The sequence below is a fragment of the Lynx rufus genome, unplaced genomic scaffold, assembly GCF_022079265.1.
Source record: "Lynx rufus isolate CCGP_SWC_20201006 ecotype Redwood Valley unplaced genomic scaffold, mLynRuf1.p SCAF_5, whole genome shotgun sequence".
Classification (NCBI taxonomy): Eukaryota; Metazoa; Chordata; class Mammalia; order Carnivora; family Felidae; genus Lynx; species Lynx rufus.
This window is the reverse complement of record NW_025814867.1, coordinates 5,237,928-5,255,233: the sequence shown is the minus strand read 5'-3', so window position 1 is coordinate 5,255,233 and position 17,306 is coordinate 5,237,928. Positions and strand designations below refer to the sequence as shown.

At 40.3% G+C, this 17,306-nt stretch overlaps 1 protein-coding gene across 7 annotated transcripts in view; it reads left to right on the top strand.

The window, feature by feature from the left end:
* The window catches only part of LRRFIP2 (LRR binding FLII interacting protein 2), a 106,030-nt gene that overhangs the window by 64,575 nt on the left and 24,149 nt on the right, over positions 1–17,306 (top strand). For 5 of the 7 annotated variants that reach the window (XM_047099953.1, XM_047099946.1, XM_047099951.1 and 2 more), the window contains 4 exons: positions 3,104–3,148; positions 4,722–4,838; positions 8,128–8,199; positions 13,702–13,872. In XM_047099953.1, coding sequence (XP_046955909.1) covers positions 3,104–3,148; positions 4,722–4,838; positions 8,128–8,199; positions 13,702–13,872 — 405 coding nt within the window. The remainder of the gene's footprint in view (positions 1–3,103; positions 3,149–4,721; positions 4,839–8,127; positions 8,200–13,701; positions 13,873–17,306) is intronic. The other 2 variants (XM_047099949.1, XM_047099952.1) reach the window with 1 other exon arrangement.

Sequence of the window (17,306 nt, the reverse complement as noted above, 5' to 3'; positions counted from 1 at the left end):
GAACCATGAGATCATGACCTGAGTGGAAACCAAGAGTTGGTCACTTAACCTAACTTTGAGCCACCCAGGCGCCCCTAAGAAAATACTACCTTTGAACTTAAGCTTTCAAATTGGAATATGAAGTTTGCCACCATGTGCTCTCCTTTTCACATTAATACTAACGTGAAATATTGCAAGCTTGTTAGCTGACTTTCAAGTTCAAACGACCAAACCCCTTCCTTGATCGGAAAATTACCTATTTAATTATTTAAGAGTGCAATGACATAATGTTTACTTGAAATTTTTTGAGAAGAGTAGGCTACAGTTAACATTAATGAGCAAGTCCTGAGTACCATATTAAGGCGGAAAAAAGCTTTGCTTGCTGTTTTTTGTTTTTGTTTTTGGTATTTTAGTCTACTTTTTTATTAGCCACTTTTTTAACAATTTGATTTACTTTTAATAGTTTTTCTATCTCTAATTTGTTTTACAGAATTGCAACCATATATGCAGCCTTTGCTTTCTGATTTCTCACTAATGTTACAAAGTTTTTATATTGTTGTGCATATTCATTTTTCCATTGTTACTTGTACACAACAATTTTTTATCAGCTCTAGTCACCATGATTTTGCATTAGATCCTCAGGCCTTATTCATCTTATAGCTGAAAGCTTGTAGCCTTTTGCTGTTTCCCTATTTCATACTTTAATACATTAAACATGATTAACTTTTATTCCATTTAAAAGCCTTTTCAGTACCTGGCAGACTCTGGGTCATCATTATGAACCTTGGCTTGTCATTGCGGTACAGGTGTTTAGACCTCCTAGAGAGAGCACTGGGGCTTTTGGAAGACCAGGTTTCAAGTGGCTTTTTGTCTAAATGGGAGATGGCACGTAGCAGAGCACAAGTCTGAGAAGTGAGAACTGGAGCCTCTGGCCAAGTCACTGCAGCTCAAGAACCTGGACTGCAGCGTCGCTGCTCTTGGCACTTTTTGCTGCCTTGACACTCCCCGAGGTTTGGCGCGTGATCAGTTTGGGTTGCGACAGTTGGGATCTGTCAGAAGACAGTGGAAGCGATAGGATCGACGTGGCCACGGACTAGTTCAGTGATGCAGCCTCTGAAATGTAAGATCCTTCCAAGCTGACTGTTTAAAAAATGGGTGGGTTTGGCGGTCATTTTTGTGAGAGGGGACATGAGCCAGGGTTTTCGGTGGACCTAGAAGAGTGTTTCCGGATTTTGCCTGTTTTTCTCTAACTCATTAGTAGAAGAGAGGTGGGAGATACTCTGAGGAAAATAAGGCAGTTTTATCCAGACGCGGTATTTCTTTCACTCTGAAGAACAACACTAAATGTGAGGCAGTGGTTTTAGTAGCATAAATGTGATGGAAGATGATTCCTTTTCATGGCAATAATCGCCAGTATTAAAAACCACTGTCATGGCTTGTTTGTTTCAAAACGTTTCATGTGTGACTTAAAAAAAATCAGTTAACTAAAATCAATTCCTTTTAAAGAGTGTTACTGTAAAAAGTGGCAAAAAGAGATCAAAGTCGAAAGTTTAATATAAATGCATTATTGATACAGTACTTTTAATAAAGTAAACACCTTTTATTATAAACAGTGTTTATTATATAAATGCAGAGAAAAAATGAACGTGATAAGTGGGCAATGAAAAAGAACAGAAAACCTTTCAAATATGAGGAAATTAGAATGAAGTGAACTGAATAGAACCAGAAATAATGGCATTTTGTGTTTTAATAATTAACTGAGGAAAGTTTTCAAATCTTTTTTTCTAGATTGAGCTGGGAGGGTTGGTCTAGGAGTTGGAATCTGGGTTGATTTTCATTTAGTTAAGTAATTGGGACAGTAAATAATATGAAGACGGGTTTTAAAATTCACAAAACTGAGATCTGAATCCAGCCCTGACGTTTAGCAGTTGTTCAATTTTCAGGAAGATCTTCTGCCCCTGAATTTCTCCCTCCTCAGCTGCAAGGTTGGGGTTTAGGAGGAGACCTGTAAGATGCCTCCCTTTATGAAACGCTGATAACTAAGGCCTATCTGCGGAAGATAGGCTAACTCAATCATCATGTCTAGATAATAGGACAGTATGCTGCTGTCAAAGTAAATGAAGTAAGTCTGTAAGTCCAGATGGGGTATGATTCATTTCCTCATTCACCCACTGAACTTTTAGTCCTTCTACATGTCAGGTGCTATTTTTGATGTTGTGAATACAGAAACGAACATACAGACATAGGCTTACTTACATTAAAGATAAAGAGATCAGACAATAAATTAATAAATATCATGGGGTCAGAGATTGAGAAATGCCATGAAGACCATGAAGTAGTTTCTTTAATTCCTGAAAGTTGGTAAGGAGAAAAAGAAGGTATAGAATGTATTTGAGGCATTGCTCTAGAATTTGTTAAAGACTTGGTGGCTGGTTATCCTTGGATCAAGAATTGGAAGGTCAGGATGTGGTAGGGTAGGCAGAAAGGCTTCCTTCACGTACCCTTTTGTGCTATTTCATTTTTTCTTTTCTTTTTGACATGTGTGTGTACTGCTAAAAAAAACCAAAAAACAAAAAAGCCAAAGAGCTGACTCCCTTAAGGCTGTAGGGGAAATCTTTTTTTTGATGGTATATTTAACATGCTTTAATCCAGTCGAAACTCTTTGTGGCTAAGTGTACTGGTCTTCTCTATGTGTCCTGTGTCCTAATAATGTTTAGAGAATAAAGCTTTTTGGCTTTTGGTTTTATCAGAGTTTTGCTTTTGATGTGTACAAGTTTGTGGGTTGTTTTTTTTTTTTTTTGTATTAACATTTGCAATGCTAGAACTTAAGTTTATAATTTTCTTTAATGTGTTTCAAATACCATGAAAAGAAAATCTAAAATTCTAAACTTCTGCACAAGGACAGCTTGCTCACTGCATGTCCATCCTTAGGATAAGAATTAACATTCTTGACATTTTGTCTTATGTGTCTCAACTTTTATTTCAGTTTTAATATGTTTACTTTTAGGTCGCAAACAGCAGTTGAACTTGGAGAACTCAACTGTGGTCATTTCTTTTTTTCCTCTAAAAAAACCTGACATGCTAATAAGCATCTTTCCTGATTTTTATCTCTGTTCTTTTCTAGTTGGATGAAAAATCTGACAAACAGTATGCTGAAAATTACACAAGAGTGAGTATATACATTCCTAAGAGAATTAAATTCTCAAGGTCAGTTGAACTTAATTTCAACTGCTATTTCATGATTATACTACATGTGAACTGGGGGAGCTACTCTTCCTTTCTCCGTCTATTTCCTGTTCTTGACCCCCCAAATTCCTCCGAGGTTGAATCATGTGAAGCTCTGGGAAGAGAAAAGACCCTGCGTTTTATTTCCTTGAATGTCACTTCTGAAGCTTTGGGCTGGTCTTTTGATTTCCATTGCCTAGAATTGGATCCCGAGGAGAAGCCATTAAACACTGAAAATGAAGTGGAATGCTAGTGACAAACTCTGAGGGTTTCGTTTTTGTTTGCTTTTGGTTTTTTTCCTTAATAACACATTTTTCTTTGGAAGTAAAATAACTCCATTCTAGGACTTGTTTTGTGTTAAAGTCTCTATCTTCTGGAAGTACTTTCAGAAAGTCATTTTAGGGAAATTATCAGGATTCATTTCATGCTGTACCTAAAAAAGATACAGCTGTTCTGTCCAGTAGGGGTACGATGCAAGCCACAAATGTACCCCACATATGTAAGTTTAACTTTTCTTTAAAAAAAAAAATTTTTTTTTTAATGTTTATTTTTAAGAGAGGGAGAGACAGAGTGTGAGTGGGGCAGGGGCAGAGAGAGAGAGGGAAACACAGAATCCGAAGCAGGCTCCAGGCTCTGAGCTGTCAGCCAGGAGCCCGAGGCAGGGCTTGAACTCATGGACCGTGAGATCACGTCCTGAGCCGAAGTCGGACACTTAACAGACTGAGCCACTCAGGCGCCCCAAGTTTAACTTTTCTAGTAGCCTCATTAAAACAGTAAAAAGCAACAGTTAAAGTTAATTTAAATAATTTATTTAACCCAAATATCGAAGATATTTCAGTGTAATTAACATGAAAAATTATTAATGAGATAATTTACCTTCTTTTTTCCATACTAAGCCTTTGAAATCTGGTGTGTATTTTACACTTAAATGTCAATTTCGTCTAGCCATATTTCAGATGCCGAGTAGCTGCGTGTGGCTAATGGTTAACTCATTTGGTTGCTCCATCGTGTGTTCATCCAGTAGCGTATCTCACATGTAAACTGTGGGAATAGCAGTCTAAATTCATAGTGATACACAGTTTGCCCGAGCTGCAAATACTGTTTCCAACTTTCTCAGAGTATTAGAAAAAGAAAAGATTCTAAAGAAGCAGCCTCAGGAACTCAGTAGGAGGACTGCTAATTAGCATACCAGTTATAAATCCTGAACTGTTTGAAATTAATCTCGTGTGCTCAGTATTGTTTACAATATACCAAAGATAGAAAACAAGTCGCACGCAAGCCATTTCCTTTGTCATTATGAATTCTAGACTACAGTAATGTGTTGGAGGGAACAAGGTTGTGCTTCGTATTCCAGGCCCTTCTCTGGATACCCCTTTCCCAAAGCCAACCTATGTTGTCCGCATGTGTCATCCACAGGTGTTAGGTGTCCCCCGCCCCCACCCCATGTTCAGCTTCCACAGCAAACGTCTTTGTACAGAAACAAGGCTTAGATGTGTCCTCTTTCTCTCTTTCTCTAGCCTTCGTCTCGGAACTCTGCCTCAGCAACAACCCCTCTAAGCGGAAATTCATCCAGACGAGGGAGCGGAGACACCAGCAGCTTAGTAGACCCAGACACCTCATTAAGTGAATTGCGGGTAAACCGCAGTCTTTGGTTTGCTTTTTACGAACAGGTTTTCGGCTTCTTTGTAGTAGAGTATACTGGAGCTATTTAACACTTAATGTGACTTAGTGGAAAGAAAAGGAGTATGAGTTCTTGAAAAAATACTGTTGAAAGACAGTTCGGGAATGTGACTCAGATCTGAAAGGAAAGAGATGAGTTCATTCTTTTTTCTGTTCTCTTTCTTGAACATTTGATGATATTGGAATGATCAGTATCTCTCTGCTCACTTACAAATGCCAAAAAAACTTGTTAATGTATGTAAAAGTAATTCTCTCAGAAATAGTTGGCCATATTTTAGATGGAAAATACATAGCTATGCAAGGGACCAGGTTCTAGGAATTGTCGGCCTTCTGAGCCATTATGGTATTATTTGGCTGCTGGAGTATAGTTATCTCTCAGTTTTTCACGGTAAGATAAGCATAGGAATATTTGGGATAACAGAAATACCTGAGTTGAGTCCCTGGGTTCAGTTCCTGTTCTTATTAACCCTTTTATTTGAAAGATGGGGACTTTCAAAATGTATTTGAAGGTCTGTTTGCTGAACCTGCTATTTGTGAGCAATGGGGGGAAGGGTTGTAATAAAAATTGCATTCATTCATTCATTCATTCATTCAACATTTATTGAGCCGTTGGCTTCAGCAATTTAGGCAGTGAAACACACTTTGAACTTCAGGAGTTCACTGTTTCATAGGGAAGATCCGCTGATAGAAACCAGTAAAACTAGGTCACGTGTATGATCCTATGTAGTAGCGAGAATAGGACTGTTAAGAGAATTCGGAGAAGCATCAGCTCTGTTGGACTAGGAGAAGAGATTACAGAAAGCTTTTCAGAGGAGACCCACTGTGAAGGAAGAATGCAAATGCATCAGGCAAAGAAGTTGGAGGGAAAAGGCTTTCTGAGAACTTCAGAGAACCAGAAGGTTCTCTGTCTAGCAAAGTTGCCCGAGGGTAGGATGGGAAGTGAGGAGGAGAGGTGAGGGAGAGGGAAAACTGGGGGCAGTACTCGTGGGCCAGACCACAAAGCATCATGTGTGGTAGCCTAGAAGACATTTGGTTCGCCCCCTCCCCCCCGCCGCCCCCCGACAACTGTGGGATATTAAATAGGGGAGCAAGAGTATCTGGTTCGCATCCTTAAAGAGTGTCCCCAGGTCGGAGGAAGCTCTGGAGGTGAAGGGAACCCTGTGGATGGCGTGAACAAGGCGGAACTGCAGTGGGAGAGGATGCAAGGAACTTACTCCGAGGAGAATCCTGGGAGATACTGGAGTTGATTGGTCAATAGCAGAGAGGAGAGGTTAAGGGAAGGTTTTCGTTTTCTTTCAAAGGCAGGCTTGATTATTTTTATTCGTTGGCTTGAGCCAGTTGAGAGAGAACAGGAAGGCAGAGCGAGGAGAGGGTGGCTGATGAGCAGAGTGCCTGAGAGGGATGCCCGGGCGCAGATAGAGGGGGGCCAGATGTGGCGGGCCCGTCCCGCTGACACAGAGAGGGAGGGGGGGAGGGGGCGTGCTGGGGTACTGAGTCAGACCGCAGGCAGGTAGGAGCAAGAGTCCGGCTTACGGGATGGGAGGCCTGTAAAAGTGGGCTGGGGGTTAGAGGGTGGAGACGTTTGCCGCGGCGGCAGTGGCGGCGGCAACGGAGAGCTGACCCAGGCCGACATGGCGTGACTTTGAGGGTGTCCATATTTATCAGGCTCTTACGAAGTACCGGGCATAGGTGCTGGGGCTGCAGAGTTGAATGGGCTCAACTCTTGTCTTCAGTGGGACGGAAGACCGGAGGACAAGGCCTTCCAGCCTCACCACTCCGCTCGTATTGCTTCTTTGAGAGAATGACTTCCTTGAGGGAAATGAGAGTTTTGTATCCTCACGCTTCGCTTGCGGTAGCCTCTTGATGTGTGTCTGTTGAATGAATCAGCGAGTACAAGACAGACCTACCAAGGAGGAGACGAAGAGGGCAGGGGGGGTATGATACAGAAGGCGTGTGTGACCGGCCTTTGAGGATTGGTCCTGCCCGTATTGCAGAATTGCACGTGGGGCCCTGTGGCAGTTGTATTCCGCCGAAATCAAGCATCCAGGATAGATTGTAGGTAGCAGGGTCAGGTATAGGAGGAACTGTATTTTCCATTTAAAATTTGACCTGCTTTACTTTTAATGATTGGGGTAACATTTGGAACAAATGCTCTTTTCTCATCATTCATTTAAATGGCATCCTCAGCATAGACTCTCTCATCTGACATACGGTTTAAAATGTCAATGTTTAACTTCCCTCCCTTTACTTTCTTTCTTCCAAATTAATTGTGATTAGTAACCAAGTCATTGAAAGACATTTTGTTCGTGTCCATTTATTACAGTTTTAAAAACTTCTGAATGAGCCAGTAAAATTTGCTGCTTATAATTAATTTAGTACTTTAGTAATTTACTGGTTCAGGTGAAGCATTATGTTAAAGACTATTGAAATGATTTATAAATTTTTAAAGTTTATATGTTCAAAACATTATAATTGGTACAGCTTTTTCTCGTACACGGCCCCATCCCCCTCTTGCTAATGCGGTCTCAACACAAGTTCATGCCAAGAAGATATGTAACACTTTAGATTGATTACTCCAGACCTTCCCCAGCCCCATTATCACCTGACCTATTTGCCTCGTTCGGTGGTTTTTTTTTTTTTTTTTTTCAACGTTTATTTATTTTTGGGACAGAGAGAGATAGAGCATGAACGGGGGAGGGGCAGAGAGAGAGGGAGACACAGAATCAGAAACAGGCTCCAGGCTCTGAGCCATCAGCCCAGAGCCAGACGCGGGGCTCGAGCTCACGGACCGCGAAATCGTGACCTGGCTGAGGTCGGACGCTTAACCGACTGCGCCACCCAGGCGCCCCTCGTTCGGTGGTTTTTTTTTTTTTTTTTTTCAACGTTTATTTATTTTTGGGACAGAGAGAGACAGAGCATGAACGGGGGAGGGGCAGAGAGAGAGGGAGACACAGAATCGGAAACAGGCTCCAGGCTCCGAGCCATCAGCCCAGAGCCTGACGCGGGGCTCGAACTCACGGACCGCGAGATCGTGACCTGGCTGAAGTCGGACGCTTAACCGACTGCGCCACCCAGGCGCCCCTCGTTCGGTGGTTTTAAGTGGCAGTTACGTTTGTGTATTTTGATTTCTCTGTTTTTGGTCCGGAATACATAAAAGTAATTCACATTTTCATCTGAATCCTTTGAGACTTAAGATATGTTTGTGCATGGTTTTATGCAATGGTTCATTCCTATGTCCTGCAGGATATCTATGACCTTAAGGACCAGATACAGGATGTAGAAGGGAGATACATGCAAGGGCTTAAAGAACTAAAGGTATCAGGGCCCATTGTGCAGCCCACGCATGCTCTCTGTGTGCAGAATGGTTGGGTAATGGTGGTTTCACAAGTTCTGTTAACCCCAGTGCACAAAGCTTTACTAACAGTGTTTGTCTTTCCAGCATGTGCTTAACCTGCAGTGCACAGGAAAGGTGAACTTTCAGTCTGCTTATGTCTCAACGTTTACTATGGTTTTTGCAATATTCAGTACAAGATATTATACCTTAGAGTTTTTAAACTTTGTGAAATACTTACATGCCGCTTGTGTCTTAGCCATACAAAACAGAATTGGGTAAACTCTTAAAACGTATTCTGAGATTATGGTTTTCAATTGAGAATTAGACCTTAAAATTCTTCCCTGCTAAATGAGAGAGTATTGCCTATTTCTGTCAACAAATTTAGTCAGTATTGAAGGCAGGAGGAAGAAGCATCTAAGAGTGCATTATTATAAACATTTCTTTTTTTATTTTTTTTAATTTTTTTTTTTCAACGTTTTTATTTATTTTTGGGACAGAGAGAGACAGAGCATGAACGGGGGAGGGGCAGAGAGAGAGGGAGACACAGAATCGGAAACAGGCTCCGGGCTCTGAGCCATCGGCCCAGAGCCCGACGCGGGGCTCGAACTCACGGACCGCGAGATCGTGACCTGGCTGAAGTCGGACGCTTAACCGACTGCGCCACCCAGGCGCCCCTATTATAAACATTTCTTACGGAGGAAGGAACCTGAGGTAGGAGGCCTGTGTTTTCATTTTGTTTTTTCTTCTCCTCCTCTTCCTTTTCTTCTTGTTTTTCACTATGGCTCAAAGAAGATTACACAGGTTCAGTGCTTTGAAGAATCTGGAGGTAAATTGAGACGGGCCTTAATCTTTTCCGAGCAAGGATGGCTACCAGTTCTCAATAGAAGTGTCCTTGTGACACAGACATTTTGGTTGTACATGGCGGTTGGTTATCATGCACTTCCCCATGTTTAATTATGAAGTTCAACTCTGATACAAGGAAGCTACAAGTTTTTCAACATGTGCATGGCCCTGTTTGAAACAGAAATATCAGGTCTCAAGGTGCATAAACAAGGCATTCAGAAAGACGACTCAGGATATGCCCGAAGGACAAAGCGGGGACCTCACGGGCAAGGCTCTCATCAGCTTTCCTGGCGAGATGCAAAGTGGCCCAGTTACCAGTCGGTACCTTCACGCGGGGCATGATCGTCCAGAGGAAACTTACGGTTACGAGTCAGGACAGAAAAGGGTAGCGGGTCCTATGGAGAGTGTCCGTGAGGGCAGCCTGGAGGCTGCTGACCCGGCAGTGTGTGTGCGCGTGCGGTTGTCAGGCGAGCAGGAGAAGTACAGGGGTATATGCTGACCTGCCCGGTCTTCCTGGCTCAGATCATCAGGGTTGAATCACCTTTGAAGATTTTAGTGATAAGACTTTTGGAAATATGTTGGATCAAGGGAGCAAATTAAATATGTTAAATAAATACACTTCTATTGAAATCTCATATGTAATGTAACGTATCAGGAAAGCAAGCAATTCAGAGGTTTTCTTGCTTTTTATTTATTTAAAACATTTTTTTCTTACATTTTAGATCTATCATTTGTTACCTTCTTTGAAGGATACAAAAGAACAGATTAAATGTGAGACTGAACAGATACAAGATCCCCTTTTTTAAGAGAAAAAAAGCAAAACTTTATGTTCCTCACATTATATGTCACCATGCTAAGAAAAACTGTTAAGATACACGTTAAATATATTCATGTTCAAGGCAACAGTTTTAAGCATACCTAGAGTAAAGGAAAACTTACTTAGTGATATACAATGATGTGCTCTGCTTTATTTTATTATTATTATTACTATTATTATTATTTTCATTTAGAAGAGATATAGTTTATTTTATTGAAGTAAAATTAACATAAAGTGCTATATCTAAGATGCACAACATAATTATACAACAATTCTGTACGTTACTCAGTGCTCATCATGATAAATGTACTTTTAATCCCCTTGTCTATTTCACCCATCCCCTGCCACCTCCATTTTCTTAATTCATGGTCAGCATATAATTGAGCTTGACTTCAGGTTATATTTGTCCTTGAAACAACTCGTTAAGTGGAAGAAAAATCATTAAAAAATGATCTGATTGGTGATCAAACACAATAGTGTGATAATATCCATACATATTCTATTGAAAAAGGATGCTGGGTCATTGCTTATGATATTCTTTTTTTTTTTTTTTAAAGTTTTTATTTATTCATTTTGAGAGGGAGTATGAGTGGGGAAGAGAGAGAGAAGGAAAATCCCAAGCAGGCTCTGCACTGTCAGTGCAGAGCTCAATGTGGGACTTTAACCCACAAACTGTGAGATCATGACCTGAGTTGAAATCAAGAGTCGGGACGCTTAACCGACTCAGCCGGCCACCCAGGCACCCCTACTTTTGACAGTATTCTTGATTAAGTGGGTCAGCCTTTGGGATGCTTTTCCTCATTCTGTCCTCCATGCAGAACCACCTGGGTTTTGTTAAAACACAGATTGCTGGATCATACTCCCACATTTTTTCATTCAGTGGGTCTAGGAGGGGGTTGAAATGTTGCATTTTTACCCAGTTCCCAGCTAATGCTGTTGCTGCTAATCTAGAACCCACTCTTGCAAAATCATTGCCTTAGATACATTTAAGTAAAACTATTTCCTAATAGGTATCACCATATAAGCTAGATTTAAATAATTAAAACTACCTTGATACTTAAATTTAAAACAGTCTTCTGTGGTTTGTTGTTTAAAGGAAGAGTACATTCCGTAAATGTTATGTCACATTTATTATGTTATATATTGTATTTTTGCATCTGTTGAGTAACTATCTTAGTTCTGGTTGTTCATGCAGTTATGTCCCATTTTCTATGAGACTGATCTGTGAAAAATACTTTTTTAATGCTATCAGCCTTTAAGGTGGATCAGAATCATTCTAAATTCTGTATTATATAAGATCCTACTATATTTAAATCATTGTACAGTTGACTTTGCTTTTATTTTTTATTTGGGTTCTATCTGTTCCCAGTCCGGGTATAAATGTCTGTTAATGCAGTCCTAGTTTGTGAAGCATTATTTGTGTGTGTGTGTGTGTGTGTGTGTGTGTGTGTGTGTGTGTGTGTGTGTGTATCTTGATTGAGATATAATTCAAATACTGTAAGATTTACCCATTTAAAGTGTGCACAATTCAAGCGGTTTTTAGCATAGTCACAGTGTTGCACAACCATCACCACAATCCAATTTTGGAATGCTTTCATTACCCCGAAGAGAAACCCTGTCCTAATGAGCAGTCATACCTCACCCTCCCTCTTCCACTTCCACACCCAGCCCTCGGTAACCACTAATCTACTTTCTGTCCCTGGATTTGCTTGTTCTGGACATTTCGTATAAATGGAATCTTATAATATGTTGTCTTTTGTGGTTGACTTTTCATTTAGTGTAATGTTTTCAAGATTCATCCATGTCGTAACACCTATCTGTCCCATCATCTATCTATGTGTCTCTGTCGTGATTGGTTAATATTCCGGTATGTGTCTGTTGATGGACATTTGGGTTGTTTCCAGTTTTTAGCTGTTATGAAAAATGCTGCTATGAGCATTTGTGTACAAGTTTTTGTATGGATATTCCTTTTCATTTCTCCTACATAGATACCTAGGAATAGAATTGCAGGGTCAGATGGTAACACTGTGTTTAACATTTTGAGGAATTGTCCAACTGTTTTCCAAAACAGCTGCACTATTTTACACTCTCCCCAGCAATGTATGAGGTTTCTGGTTTTTCCATAGCCTCACCAACACTTTAATCTTGTTTCTGTTTTTTTAATTATAGCCATCATAGTAGGTTTGAAGTGGTATCTCATTGTGGTTTTGGTGTGCATTTCCCTAATTGCTAATGATGTTGAGCCTGTTTTCATGTGCTTCTTGGCCATTTGTATATCCTGTTTGGAGAAATCTCTAATCAAATCCATACCCATTTTTAAAATATGTGTCTCTTTATGATAGTATTGTAAGAGTTCTTTATGTATTTTGGATACAAGTCTCTTACTCAGTGTAAGATTTACAAATACCCTCTCCTACTGTATGCCTTTTTTTTTTTTTTTCCTTGATGGTATTGTTTATAGCACAAAAGGTTTTAATTCTGGTGGTCTTTTCTTTCATTGATAGTGCTTTTGGTATTGTATCTAAGAAACCATTGCCTACTCCAAGGTCATGAAGGTTTAGGGCTATGTTTTCTTTGACGAATTTTATAATTTTAGCTCTGACATTTAGGTCTCTGATCCACTTTGAGTTAATTTTTGTGTTTGGTGTGGGTCCAACTTTAGTCTCTTGCAGTGTGGATATCCTGTTGTCCCAACACCATTTGTTGAAAAAACCTATTTTTTTAACATTTACTTATTTTTGAAAGAGAAAGAGACAGAGTGTGAGTGGGGAGGGGCAGAGAGAGAGGGAGACACAGAATCCAAAGCAGGCTCCGGGCTCCGAGCCGTCTGCACAGAGCTCGGTGTGGGGCTTGAACCCATGAACCATGAGATCATAAAATGAGCCAAAGTCGGATGCTTAACCAACTGAGCCACTCAGGTGCCCCTGAAAAAAATATTCTTTCTTCCATTGAGTTGTCTGGGTACTCTTGTCAAAAGTCAGTTGATCATAAATATAAGCATTTTGGGCTATCAGTTTTATGTCATTAATCTTGGTTTGTTGAACATTTATGTTGGTACTTTTAAAATGTATTCCAGAAGTGGTGATTTTTTCTATGTGAAATGTTTTTTCTTTTTAGCTTTAAAAACTGTCACTATGTAGTAATAATCTACCAAATTAGATATAGTTATTAAAAGATAGACTTGAAGCTGTTTTAAGCAGAAAGCTTTGAAGTGTATAAAATTTCAGTTGTTTTTTGTTGCTCTTTTTTTGTTGTTGTTGCTTTTTTTCATCGTTTTTGTATTGCTTACTTATTTAAGAATGACCAGAATTTGAATAATTGCTAGAAAAAATGTTTATACGTTTACATGAAAATTCCTATGCAGAACGGGAAAGAACTGAAAGCAGATGTCTAGGAAGCAGCAAAATTCAAATGAGTATGAAGCTTACTTGTGTAAGAGAGGCTTATCATTGCATTCTGGGTCCCGAATAGCTTGTTAAAAACAACAGTAACGTTTCCGAAAACATTGATGATTCTTCGTTTTAGGACTCCTAACAAATGGATGTGGTCTGCATACCTTTTCATCTTTCAGAGGCTACATTGGTGCTTGATTTTGTTTTCTCGGGTAGCAGAGAGCATATGAAGTTCTCACGGTGGCGCAACTGGCTTCTTACCGTCCTTCTGTTTCGCGTGCATGTTACTAAACATGGAGATCCCCCGACTGCTTGTATTTTGCGAAAATGCACCTTCATGTGTTTGTGCCGGTCCTGTATTTCCTGTCATGTTGCATATAAGTGATGGGCATGTTTTAGATGTCAGGCTAATGGCTTTGCCTTTCGTTCAGGAATCTTTGTCTGAAGTGGAAGAAAAATACAAGAAAGCCATGGTTTCCAACGCACAGTTGGACAACGAGAAGAACAATTTGATCTACCAGGTAGACACCCTCAAAGACGTTATTGAAGAACAGGAGGAACAGATGGCGGAATTTTATAGAGAAAATGAAGAAAAATCAAAAGTAAGTGTGCACCTTGTATCCTCTCTTGGTCTGGGGCGGATATTTAAAAGGTGCTGCGCTGGATGGAAGAGGGCTTCAGACCTGGAAGTGGAGCTTCAGTCGAAACTGGTTGTTCCAAGGAAATTGACAGAACGTGAGCTACCAGTTCCTAGAATGTTTTCCTTTTAAGGTCTTATGGAATCTGTTTAATTTTCTTAAGAAAAGTCTTATGACCTCCTTCAGTTTCTGAAGATAAAATGCAGCTCAAGTTTTATCTTTATTTTCTGTCTCTTAATTGCGGCAGTTTCAGCGAATTACTTAATTTCTTCCTGTTGAAACTGGCTGGAAACTCCACAAAGCTCTGAAGACTTTCTGGGAGGCAGTTCATTTTGTTCTTTTCTTTTATTTCTATCATTTTTTAAGAGACTCTCTTTTCCAAATGATTAGAGAGAAGTTTTTAATCAGTTATTTAAAAACAGCAGGATGGAGACTTGGGTCAGATGTCAGCAGATGTTTTCTTTAGAGGTTTGTAAGCTATACTGTTAGAATGTACAGATGGAAAATGAAAGCCACTGTCCAAGGTTCATATTTGCCCTTTGACGCATGCAGAAAACAAATTGGGTTCTCTTTTAAAATGTTAATGTCAGTCCAAGCAGAGGACAAAAGGCTGTTACTGCCAAAATATGAGTTGTGACAACATTGCAAAAATAAAAAGCCCAGAAAACAATTTCGGAAATGTGCATTGGTTAGAAACATCAGTCATCTGAAGGGAGGGAAGCTGTTAATATAACCTCGAAGGGACTGGCATTAATACTGTAAATTCTAATAGGGATTTTTTTTTTCCTTGAGGATTGAAAATGTTCATTCCAGTCTGTTTTGGTCATGTTTAAAAAGTGTTCAGAAGTGTTTGCCAAGAATTTGGGAGAAGGAAGGATGAATAGGCAGCACATTGAGGATTTTTAGGGCAGTGATACTGTTCTAATGGATACATTATCCATTTGTGGAAACCCATAGAATATACAATACCAAGAATGAACCTGCATGTAAACTGTGGGCTTTGGGTGTGGTGATATGTCACTGTGGGTTCCGCGACTGTAACGATTGTACCTCTCTGGTGAAGGATGCTGATAGCCGGCAGGAGAGCCTCTTTGTGTCGGGGGGAGGGGTATGTGGGAACTCTGTGCTTTCCGCTCAACTCCCAAGAACCCAGAAGTGCTCTAAACAGTCAAGTCTACTAAAAAAAAAGTTAGGATAAGAAAACTTGTATCTGCACAAGTGGAAAAGAGACTTCTGGGTATTGTCATATTGGATGACAGGGCTCATTGCGGACTATGATTTGGTGGCATAGCTGGTTTCCTCTGTGATTCTTCCTGTTTCTTAAGGACCAGTTTTGGAGATTATGAACCATCATACTTTATGTAGAGCCCTTGGACTCCTTTTTTTGCTTTTCCATGCTCTTTTCGTATCTATTTCTGGCTCTTTGCTTCTAGGAGATTAGAGGACAATCTCACGCTAAAGTATTTAATGTTCAGTGCTAAATGCCCTTGAGCATTTAAAAAAAAAAAAAACCTCCATGATTAACTTACTAAGCCACTTTCTTTTTCCCTTCTTTTTCTAAGATCTAGAGATGTCTTAGCATACATAGTGCTGTGGTTTTTAATTTTTATGTAGAAAAAAACTTGTGCTTTTCAAATTAAAAAAATCTGTGAGCTTTTTATTTTTTTTTTATTTTTTTTTTTAACGTTTATTTACTTTTGAGACAGAGACAGAGCATGAACAGGGGAGGGTCAGAGAGAGAGGGAGACACAGAATCCGAAACAGGCCCCAGGCTCTGAGCTGTCAGCACAGAGCCCGACGCGGGGCTCGAACTCACGGACTGCGAGATCATGACCTGAGCCGAAGTCGGACGCTTAGCCGACTGAGCCACCCAGGCGCCCCTCTGTGAGCTTTTTAAATACTCTGTAAATCTACTTCGGGTACCGTGATGCCAAAGACCTTGTCATAGCGTCTCTCTCTAGCGCACCTTCTCTCTGAGCTCTTCTCAGTAGATATCGCCTCATGCAGGAGGCTCAGAGGTTCATGCTCGGAGACATACAGAGAGGTCAGGCGCTCAGGTATGTTTCATTATAGCTCAGAAGGTAAGGGTGGAGAAGGACCATTCAATTAAAACAACAATGATATTAATATAGTTTTTCAGATGTCGTCAGTGCTTCCTACTGGGAATATAATAACTGCATCTTAAATATTCTGTCTGTACCTACTTTGGGGAAGAATGCCTGATTAGGAATGTCTCAAGTATATTATTCTTTTCTTTTTATTTTTTAATTAATTAATTCAAAAAAAATTTCTTTTTTTTAATGTTTATTTATTTTTGAGACAGAGAGAGACACAGCATGAGCAGGGAAGGGGCAGAGAGAGAGAGAGAGGGAGACACAGAATGTGAAGCAGGCTCCAGGCTCTGAGCTGTCAGCACAGAGCCCGATGCGGGGCTCAAACTCACGAACCGTGAGATCATGACCTGAGCCGAAGTCGGACGCTTAACCGACTGAGCCACCCAGGCGCCCCAGTTAATTTGTTTTTTAATGTTGATTTATTTTTGAGAGACAGAGTGTGAGCGGGGAGGGGCAGAGAGAGAGAGACACAGAATCCAAAGCAGGCTCCAGGCTCTGAGCCATCAGCACAGAGCCTGATGCGGCACTTGAACTCAAGAACCGTGAGATCATGACCTGAGCCCAAGTTGGACATTTAACTGACTGAACCACCCAGGTGCCCCATTATTCTTTTCTTAGTAGCTATTTATTTTAGTAGGGGATTCTTTTTTTTTTTTAAGCTTATCTGAGATTTTTAAAAAGTGTTTCATTACAGATTTTAAAAATGCAAAAAAAATAGACTATACTGAACCCTCCTAAAACCCATCACATACCCCCCAGCAACCATCAGTGTGTGGCCAATTTTACCCTGTCCACTTCCTTCACTCCTGTTCTTTGAGACAAGTCCTCAGTGTCTCGTATTTTAATAAAAGTTTAGGTATGGCTCTCTAAGTGATACGGACTCCCTCTGTCTCTCTTTTTTTTTTTAAACTTTTTTTAACGTTTATTCATTTTTGAGAGAGCGCAAGGAGGGGTGGGGCAGAGAGAGAGGGAGATACAGAATCTGAAGTAGGCTCCAGTCTCTGAGCTGTCATCACAGAGCCCGACATGGGGCTCCGACTCATGAACTGTGAGATCATGACCTGAGCTGAAGTCAGATGCTTAACTGACTGAGTCACCCAGGTGCCCCAGACTCCCTCTCTTTTTAAAACATAACCACAAGATCATTTCACATCTGAAAAATTCAGAATAATTCCTTCATACTACCGATCTAACCATTGTTAAAATCTTAACGGTCTCCAGTGACCTAAGTTGTTTTCTTTTTTACACTTCAACAACAACGACCACCGAGGATCCAGGTAAGTT